The sequence below is a fragment of the Nanorana parkeri genome, unplaced genomic scaffold, assembly GCF_000935625.1.
Source record: "Nanorana parkeri isolate BGI_ZX_2015 unplaced genomic scaffold, ASM93562v1 scaffold1208, whole genome shotgun sequence".
In the NCBI taxonomy this organism is placed as follows: Eukaryota; Metazoa; Chordata; class Amphibia; order Anura; family Dicroglossidae; genus Nanorana; species Nanorana parkeri.
This window is the reverse complement of record NW_017307476.1, coordinates 346,187-357,053: the sequence shown is the minus strand read 5'-3', so window position 1 is coordinate 357,053 and position 10,867 is coordinate 346,187. Positions and strand designations below refer to the sequence as shown.

Below are 10,867 nucleotides of genomic sequence, written 5' to 3'. Positions count from 1 at the left end.
CGGGGGGGGGGGTGGGAGACACCAACTTACGCTAGGGAGGGGGGAGACACCGACTGATGTTGGGGTCCCTTAAAAATTTCCTCGGCCAAAAAGGGGTCACGAGTGGAGAAAGTATAAGAAGGCCTGGTATAGATCACCACTTCTTGACATTGTCACTTCCGTTGTGGCTATGTAATCTGAATCAGCATCTTTCCTGACGCCCTTTCTTTATGTGCATGCGCACCGGGAAGTGACATAGTGGAGACATTTTATGGGTCAAGGAAAAGTACAGCACACTGTGGCGGAGGGATCCCTCATCACTGCTGTGAGTAAGAGCAATTGCTGTGACCCTGGTACTGGTGCTGACTCCTGTCAACTATAAATGGACTACAAATCTCAGCTATACATTATACAGCAATGCAGAATACCACCAGCTATAGAGGACTAGAAATTTCAGTAATGCAGAATACCACCAACTATGGAGGACTACAAATCTCAGCAATACATTATACAGCAATGCAGAATACCACCAACTATAGAGGACTACAAATCTCAGCAATACATTATACAGCAATGCAGAATACCACCAACTATAGAAGACTACAAATCTCCGCAATACATTATACAGCAATACAGAATAATACCACCAATAATGTAACGCAGAGTGCAGAGGTCAGTAATGTGACACAGAGGTCAGTAATGTGACGCAGAGAGTGGAGCTCAGTTGTAACGCCAAGTGCGGAGGTCAGGGGTGCGTAGGTCAGGGGTGCGTGTAACGCGGGGTGCGTAGGTCAGGGGGGCGCGTAGGTCAGGGGCGCGTAGGTCAGGGGCGCGTAGGTCAGGGGCGCGTGTAACGCGGGGCGCGTAGGTCAGGGGCGCGTGTAACGCGGGGCGCGTAGGTCAAACACAGCCTTCCATTGCTGTGTTATTGGAGATGCATACAGCTTACTAGCATACACAAGGGTGTCTCCTTAGAACCCTGCAAGGGAAAGGAGCCACCGTGAAACTATACATCAGAGGCAGTGCTCAGGGGACCATTTGATTCTGCAGGAAATTGAAACTTAAACATCAAAGGGCATCATCCGTTGTAGGTAATTTAAACAGCATTTGAATCCTCTACTGACATTCCCCCCGCATACAGTTTCCTCTCTATGGGCTACTATGGGGGAGAAGGGGGGTCATCCTCCATTCAAATCAAAGTGGGAAGATCTTTTGGGTGGTTCTTGCTCTGAAGACGATTGGAGAAAATGTTATGTCCTGACTCGTAAGCTGTCTATGTCCTCATATATTCAGGGAACGTGAGGGCGCAAGGCTAGAGGGACTATGAAGCTGATTGAAACAAAGTGAGGGAAGCAAGAGGAGATGGATCACTTACTTTTAAGTGGGTCTCGGAACCGGATGGATGTGGAACAGTGGAGGAAATTGTGGAGTCCAACGTGTGCAATCAGTGAAGGCTAGTGTGTTGCCTTGGGTAGCTCATCACAGGGAAATGAGAAGAGAGGGGTGGACAGGAGTGCAGGTGATGGCACACACAGTGTGTCCGTATCCCCGCTGAAGCAATGTAAAGTGCCAGTGATGTGAGGACTGACGTCAGGCTGGGCTGCAGCTGCGGGTGGAGGAACTCGGGCTGTGAGATGAGATTTCCTCCACTGTTCCACATCCATCCGGTCCCGAGACCCACTTAAAAGTAAGTGATCCATCTCCTCTTGCTTCCCTCACTTTGTTTCAATCAGCTTCATAGTCCCTCTAGCCTTGCGCCCTCACGTTTGTTTTTTGGTTCCACAAGTGCAGGCACTCCTCCTGTCTCCCAGGGCTGCAGGCGAGGTAGAGCTACAGCATCCTATTCCCCTGGCCCAATCCGAGACCGCTGTTCGTATTATTTTTATATATTCAGGAAAAGCGTTCTAAGATAGTATCCCTTTCGTATCGTACGCCAGAGGATTTGCACAAGATGTACCCTTTTGAATCTGATTGCTGCTGGAGATGCTCTGGGGAAGTGGGATCTTTTCTTCACTTATGGTAGAGCTGTCTTATTATCACCGGGTTTTGGACCTCAGTCTTTGCCTGCGATCACAGGATGAGCATTTCTGATATACTTCTCTCTCCCAAGGCGGCCCTCCTCTCCATGATCCCTACGTCCCTCTCCATGATCCCTAGGTCCCTCTCCATGATCCCTAGGTCCCTCTCCTCTCAAGAAGGGAATCCTGTACCACTGTTTGTTGGCAGCCAGAGTCGCCATTTTGTGACACTGGAAGACCAACCATCCCCCAAAGCTCACGACTTGGGCCCTGATAATGAATTAAATTTACACTTTGGAGCATCTGGTGGCAGTTGACCAACACAGGTCTGGCTAGTTGGTTTTTAGGAACTCTATACAATTTAAACAAATGCTCAGCTCCTGAGTGGTTAGTTGGTCGCCTTGTGGCCTAGCTATTTTTGGAAGTTAAAGTGTATTATATGTCTCTTATATCCAACTGCACAGCGCTAAAAAAAAACTCATATTGGGAATAGCATGAACTAGCAGAACAAAATTTTGCAAAATATATAAATGAATGAATAAATAGTGAAACTCTCCTAAACAGTATCAAAAATAGAGAGATTAAGGGGGTGATTTACTAACCTAAACACACGCACGCACCAGGTGTGTGTGATTTTCACACAGCAAAACGTATTTATCAACCAAAAAGTCTCTAAAAGCATATTTCCACTAATTCCATATATGGAAAAATCATGCACATGATGCATATATAATTCTGCTTCACAGTTTAGACAAAAATGGTTAGCTAATGCATTTACATTCCTGCATTCATCAACGCAAGCAACATAACATAGAGCTAATTTACACCACATTACCTTGCAATTCATTGCAGGGCTTTGCACAACACACCTGCTGGGTGTGTACACACTACAAAGGTGTTTCGATTCCTCCCATAGATCATGCTGGGAGGGAACACACTACAGAGCTGTATACACGTTCATGGTGTGTTTATAAGGTTAGTAAATCAACCCCTAAGTGTCAAAAAAATAATTAATACTGCAACATCAATTAATATATAGGACTGATCATATAAATAGGAAAACATTTATATATCCAGACGACAGTCCAAGAGTGCAAATAATGTAAAGTTTTTCAAAGTGAAAAGAAGAACTCTCTCAAAGTTCATAGTGCATACATCAAAAATGTATGCACTATGAACTTGGAGAGAGTTCTTCAACAAAAATGTATGCACTATGAACTTGGAGAAAGTTGTTCTTTTTCACTTTGAAAAACTTGTTACATTATTTGCACTCTTGGAATGTCGTCTGGATATATATATTTTTTCCTATTTATATGATCAGTCCTATATATTGATTGATGTGGCACTCTGTATTAATTAAGATTTTGACACGTAATCTCGCTCTTTTTGATACTGTTCAGGAGAGTTTCACTATTTATCCATTTATTGATATATTTTGTTCTGCTTGTTCATGCTATTCCCAATGTCAGTTTTTTTTAGCGCTGTGCAGTGTGATATAAGATTTTGAAGGACCTTTGGGTCTTTGTGTAGCAGCTTTCAAACTTTTTGGGGGATTTAAATCCAGAAGTGCAGATTTCTATTACATTTATTATATGTCTCTATTTAGAAAATTTTAGGAGATGTTTTTCTGGTATTAAGTGGACCATTGCTACCCTGTCCTCCTTTCTTCTTCTTTTTCCCAATCCTTTCCGTCTGTCCCCTCTCTCCCCTTTCTAGAATTCTCTTTCAACTACTTTAATATATATATTAGCCATGTGCCGGATCTTCATCATATTGCATATTGGCTTTTCAGCCTTCTGAAGACCGCCCATCAGGGACCTGATGGGCATTGTTATCTGACACCAAGTTATGTAGTGGAACACAGTCCTTACAGGATGTCTCCAACCTAAAAGCAGATCTGAATGCACTGTGTGATTGGGCATCTATTTGGCAAATGAGGTTTAATGTTGATAAATGTAAAGTTATGCACTTGGGGACTAAAAACATGCATGCGTCATACACTCTAGGGGGAGTATGTTTGGGGGAGTCAATGGTGGAGAAAGATCTGGGTTTACTGGTAGACCATAGACTCAATAACATGCAATGTCAAGCCGCAGTTTCTAAAGCAAGCAAAATACTTTCTTGTATTAAAAGAGGTATAGACTCCAGAGATAGAGACATCATCCTGACCCTGTACAAAGCATTAGTAAGACCTCATCTGGAATATGCAGTTCCGTTTTGGGCACCAGTTCACAAAAATATGTTGTGGAACTGGAGAAGGTGCAGCGAAGGGCGACTAAACTCATAAGAGGCATGGAGGAGCTCAGCTATATGGAAAGATTAACTGAGAATTGATTATTGAATTTGTTCTCTCTGGAAAAGAGGCGATTAAGGGGGGGGCGGGGGGCATGATCACAATGTATAAATACATAAATGGTCCATATAAAGAGCTCAGTGCCAAATTATTCACGTTAAGGTCACTGCAAAGGACAAGGGGGCACTCTTTGCGGCTGTAGGAAAAGAGGTTTTAAATGCACAGAATATTACTGGATATTGAGTTCTTATAGGTATATTAAGCATCAGAGATTGTTGATCCAGGGAATATCAGATTGCCTTATGGGATCAGGAAGGATTTTTTTCCCCTGCTGGAGCAAATTGAACCATGCTTTATAGGGTTTTTTTGCCTTCCTCTGGATCAACAGGGAGTAGCTGTGAGCCTAGCCTTCTCTTTTTTCCCCCTACGTATCTCTATAGGTTGAACTCGATGGACTTGTGTCTTTTTTCTTTCACAAAGGTTTTATTTGGTTTTTGTCAGGTTTCTTTCGCATAAAAGGTTACAACAATAACAGAAGTAGGGCATACAAGCCCTGCAAAATGGAACATAAACGGAAAACATACAGCCACAACATTGTGCAGAGCCCTGCAGAATGTATTACAGAAGCAGTGGAACAAGTGCCAAATAACAATTTGGGAGTACCGCTATGAAGGGGGCATTGCTGTTACGTTTTAGTGAGTAAGACCCAAAATACCATGGAAAGGAGCATCATAGGGGGAACTTATCAGGTCCGGTGTCTGGGTATCGTGGAGCCGAGGTCAATGAGGTTTACGGCCCACTACACCGGGACATCTGGTTCAGATAAGACGGAGGACGTCAAACAGCACAGATCAGTATAGGGATAGTAATAGGGGGGTTAAAGGAAGAGGACATGGAAATGGAGAAGGAGGGGAGGACCGGGTGTGGGAAAGAACAAAAGGGGAGTAGGACAGGGGAGGGTGGTACGCTGGGAAGGGAGTCCAAGGGGAGACGGGAAGTACAGAGCCTCTGTAATGGATAGAAGCTGTGGATCAAAGGATGGTGGTTTAGAGTAATCGATCCAAGGTTGCCAAATCAGTAGGAAGTGATTGTGAGTGTCGGACAGAACCGCCGTCAGTTTCTCGTTTACCAATATATCATCCAGGCGATTTTTTTTTTTTATTTTTTTAAATTCTTTATTTTTGGACAAAAAGGGTGGGGTACATTGAAAGAGAGAACATGCGGAGGCCACATGGTCTCACAAAATGTGTAAATAACAAACAGTGAGGCATATAGTATAAAACTCGATAACAGGTTGTAAGATCGGTTCAGGTAATTATATTTGTCCCCGCCCTTAAGGCATTTTATGGTGAACAAAAAGAAACCAACATAACACACACAACAAAATAAGAAGGGAACACTAAGTTGGGGCGGGTGGTCGGGTACAGCCCCACTAAATGGGAGACCAGCCCGAACACGGTCACTCCCCTTCATCACATACTAGGCAGACAGAGACAAACACTGACTCACAAACCTAAAGCAAAAAGAAACGTAGAAAGAGCAGAAATGAAAGTAAAGATTGCAGTCCCGCTCCCCGGCGACCCCCAGCCCTATCATCCCCAGTGCCATATATCCTCCACTAATTGGGTGGCATGGTCGGGCAGCACCTCAGTCTCCCGCGTCCTCTCTGCACTCTATGGTGAAAGCATCCGAGCCCCTGAATTGGACATCCAGGCGATTTTTAACTCCCCTGAAGCTCAGGGTCGGAGTTTTCCATGCTCTGGCGATTGTCATTTTGGTGGCGACAAAGATGTGGGACACAAGGTGTTTCTGGTAACGCGTCAACTGTGGAATTGGCTGTAGTAACAATGCCTCGCAAGGTTCCTTTGTTAGGGTGAGTTGGAAAAGAGAGTTGAGTAAATAGTAGACCCGATTCCAGAGGCTTGCCGCCCGGTTGCATGTCCACCAAATGTGGATCATGGTACCCGACGCGCCACAGCCCTGAAAGCAGTGCAGAGAGTAGGAGGGAATGTATTTCGCCAGGCGTGTAATACCAACGGTACATCACTTTGTAGGAGTTCTCGAGTGCGAGTACGTTGCGGGAGCAACAAGCTATTGCTGACCAGGTATGCTGCCAGTCCTCAAGGGTTAGGGATCTGCCCAAGTCCTCATGCCACTGACGCTGATAAGGGGCAAGGGTGGTAGAAGTGGAGGATACTACAGAAGAGTAGATCAAAGAGATGACACCTGGGGCGTGCGGATCTGAGTTGCAGCAGTGCTCAAATAGGATCATTCTCGATGGAGCTGATGTGTTTTTCAGGAGCGAATTAATTAAGTGGCTTATTTGGGTGTAGCGCAACCATTCCCGGAGTGGGATGGATCTATTGGTACGGAGCTGCTAGAACTATTTCACACCGGAGAGCGAGATGAGGGAGTGTACAGTGGTCAGGTCGTTACGAGTGAGGGTCGTTGGCACCAGGTGGGAATAATGGAGAGTTGAGCCAGGGTAGTAAAGGGAGGTGAGGTGACATCAGATTGCCGGAGTACCGAACTCTGTCCCAAACCTTCAGGGAGTGTCTAAGGATTGGGCTAAGATTAGTGGGGCGGTCAGTCTGGGAAAGCCATAGCAGGGGCAGGGGATGACAGTCCACCATGTCTAAACATGCCCATAGTGGGAGTTTGGTTGTTGAATGTAAAAGGGCTAAGGGATCAATGGTGGCAGCCGTATAGTACGCTCGAAGATTAGGGACTGCAAGACCTCCACAGAGTTTGGGGCGATATAGCAGTTTTTGGTGGTTGCGGGGACGGGAGTTGCCCCAGATGAATGCGAGTATCCTGCGTTGGAGAATGCGAAAAATATGGCCAGGAATGGGGATCGGCAGGGCCCGGAACACGTAAAGCAACTTAGGCAGGAAGGTCATCTTCACTGCATGGATCCTCCCTATCCAGAAGATGGGAAATCTCTGCCAGGAGACCAGCAAATGAGTGAGGGATTTCAGGAGGGGGGGGGGAATGTTGGCCTCGTATAGGGTGTTATAGGTCAGGGTCAGGCGGATGCCCAGGTATTTAAGGGAGGGGGCCCAGGTGATCGGGAAGGAGAGCTTGAGTGCGGCTAGTGTTGCAGACGTCAAGGAGACATCAAGAGCTTGGGATTTGGATTGGTTGACCCGTAAGTCTGAGATGAGTGCGAAGTCTGAGAGTGCTTTAAGGAGGTTCGGGAGGGAAAGGAGGGGGTTAGTCAAAGACAGGAGGACATCATCAGCGAAGAGGGATATTTTGTGGTGAGGCCCTGAATATCGGGGTTGGATCTGATGTATTCCGCCAAGGGTTCGAGGGCAAGGGCAAAAAGGATGGGTGACAGGGGGCAACCTTGGCGAGTGCCGCGCACTATCGGGAAAAGAGACGATTCAAAGCCACAGTACTTAAGCTTGGCCTGGGGCGAGGCATACAGGGCTGGGACCCAGGATATAAAGTGGGAGCCAAAGCCCCAGTGGCGGAGAACCTCAAAGAGATACGGCCAAGGGAGCATGTCGAAGGCCTTGGAAATGTCCAAGGACAGCAACATCATTTCTCTGGAGCGTAATTTGGCTAAATGCATCAGGTGTAGGGCCCTCCGGACCCCGTCCCCGGCCTGTCTGGATGGCATGAAGCCGACCTGATCTTTTTTGATTAGGGACCCTAAAAATTGGTTACAGCGGGAGGTGAGAATGTTAGAAAGCTCTTAACGTCTACATTTATTAAGGAAATAGGGCGATAATTGGTCCAGGAGTGGGGATCTCTATCTGGCTTAGGTATCATTACAACGTTCGCTGTGAGCATGTGTGGGGACATGGAGTCGCCCTTCGGGAGACCATTAAAGAGGGAGGCCAAGGGGGCGGATAAATCTTCATATAGTTTTTTATAGTTGGGGATCTCTATCTGGCTTAGGTATCATTACAACGTTCGCTGTGAGCATGTGTGGGGACATGGAGTCGCCCTTCGGGAGACCATTAAAGAGGGAGGCCAAGTGGGGGGATAAATCTTCAGATAGTTTTTTATAGAAAAGGACGGGGAATCCATCCGGGCCCGGACATTTACCCGTTTTGAAGGCCTTAATGGCTTGTTGGACTTCGATGGCAGAGATTTCCGACTCCATGAGGTACCTACCGGCTTGTGGGATATCTGGAAGGGTAATTCGGGAGAGAAATTTGCGGATAGTATCGAGTGAGGAGGCGGAAGGGGTCGAGTAAATCTTGGAGAGATGGTGGTGGAATTCAGATAGGATTTTTGTGGGGTCACTAGTGCAGGTGGCCAGCCTGGTGCGGAGGGAGATTGGGGTTGGGACACTATCAAACGTCCGCAGGCGTTTGGCTAGCATAGAGTCGGGTTTGTTGCCCTTCGCGTAGAATTTCTGTTTCGTCCAACGCAGGGAACGTTCGGCCCTATCCGTGAGGCAGAGGTCAAGCGCAGCCCGTGTCGACGCCAGTAATGTGCGGTTAGTGGTCGTGGGGTTGGACTTAAAGGCCCGAGACCTCTGGTCCAGTTCCGTCTCGAGACTCTGAATGCGCTGGTTGCGAACCCTCTTTCGTTTAGATGCTATTTGAATCAGGTGGCCACGTATGACCGACTTATAGGCTTCCCAGACTAGCGATTCAGAGGGGACCGACCCCGCGTTGAGCTGAAAGTAGTCAATGGTACGCATGCGGATTTCCGTGAGTATAGGATAGCGAGAACAGCGATTCATTTAAGGACCAGGGGGGCATGCTTAGGACGGAGGAGCACACTACGAGCACTGCATCATGATCCGACCAGGGTATAAGGAGAATGTGAGAGGAGGAGGCTAGAGAGAGGGAGCGCCGTTGGAGAAAGGCATGATCGATACGAGAGTGGGAGCGATGGGGGTTAGAATAGAAGGTGTAGTCTCTTCCCATGGGGTGGCGATCTCGCCACACGTCCACTAGGTTATGCTGGAGGAGCAATTGTTGAAAGCATTGGCTGTGGGGGAATTGTGCAGTGGGACCTGGGGGGTATTTATCTAGTTGGGCACGGAGAATCAGGTTGGAGTCCCCACATAGGAAAAGAGTACCTTTTGCATGCTCAATGAGCAGAGGTGAGTGAGAAAAGGAATTGGGTTTGTATTAGGCGCATAATAGGTGAGAACCGTGATGTCAGTATCATTAAGTCTGCCCGTCAAGAGAAGGTACCGTCCCTCTGGGTCTGCTATCTGCTTAGTGCAAACAAAGTTCGCTGTTTTACGGAAAGCTATGAGGACACCGTGTGTTTTCGTGGAGGCATTGGCTTGATATACGGATGGGAAGAAAGCATCAATATATTTGGGGGCACTTGAGGTCGAGAAATGCGTTTCTTGAAAGCAGGCCATGTCAATATGGTGGCTGCGGAGGTAGCGAAAGGCTTTCGTTCGTTTCTGGGGGGAGTTAACGCCCTGCACATTCAGGGAGAGCCAGCGGAGCGGCATCGTGCCGCTCGGGGCTGGTGACCAAAGCAGGGACTTGTGTCTTTTTTCAACCTGACTAACTATGTAACTATGGAATAGTTCCTGTATTTCCAAATTATTAATGTCTGTGCATACTTGGCTTGTACTTGATAGTCCATATCCCCTATGTCTTGTTTCATGCTTTTTTTTTTTTCTATTTTTGTATGTCTATTCCTAAATAAATAGATTGACCCTAAACAGCATTTGAAATTGTTTAAAAACATTTTGACTTTAATATCATTTTAAGTGCTTTCCCTCCTTTTTAATGTTTTTGCTAACTTGTCTTTTTTTTTTTTTTAGAAACTCCCTTGGCTAAACCGAAGCAAAGAAGTTGTGGAAGAATTTCTGTCTTTTTTGGGCAATCTTGTGTCAGCTCAGACTGTATATCTAAGATCTTGCATGAATATGATTGTCTCGCATTTTCTACCATGTAAGGCTAATTTTTTTTATGCAAGTTTTTATGTTTGTCAATGTCTAACTATCTAATGCAGCTATAGGCAGAATGTTCATAAACATATACCATATAATGATAAACTTGTATTGGCTAAATGAACCTTGCTGGCTTCTAGTTTTGCCTGTAGTAACTTTTCCAAAAATGTACCTCCATAAAGTTTGGAGTTTCCTTTATTGGATAACTTAAGTTATAAAAGATACAAACTTTTGGGAAGCCTTAGATTCCTTCTTTAAGCTATATAATTTACTTGTAAAACTGAGGAAAACATGACACTAGCTATATCACAAAGTAACACATTTTTAGACATTTTGTTAAATATGTTAAGTTGATAACTTGCTTTACCTGAGCAAAACAAAAGAATGGGGTTACAAGGGGATATTACTTGGTGGTAATTTGTATTTAGAATGTTGAAGAATGTTTGTATGAATTAGTGCTGCAGCTAACGATTATTTTCATAATCGATTAGTTAGCCAATTAACTTTGATCGGATAAAATAAAAAAAATGAATGTCATTTATTTAAAATAAAATACACAAGTACAGCACTACAAACTGTACTGCACTGGAACGCAGGGCATTACAGTACTGCACGTTCCAGTGTGGGCAATCGCATTGTGAACGGGAGGTGCATTTGGGATACATTAAAATTAATGGCACCACAACGCTCCTCCTG

General features: G+C 45.6%; 1 protein-coding gene across 1 annotated transcript in view; it reads left to right on the top strand.

Annotated features, from left to right (window-relative positions):
- Positions 1 to 10,228, top strand: part of LOC108796995 (putative RRN3-like protein RRN3P2) — a 116,834-nt gene extending 106,606 nt beyond the window's left edge. Inside the window, exon 4 of the mRNA XM_018568563.1 lies at positions 10,043 to 10,228. Coding sequence (XP_018424065.1) covers positions 10,043 to 10,228 — 186 coding nt within the window. The remainder of the gene's footprint in view (positions 1 to 10,042) is intronic.
- The last annotated feature ends 639 nt before the right edge of the window (positions 10,229 to 10,867 follow it).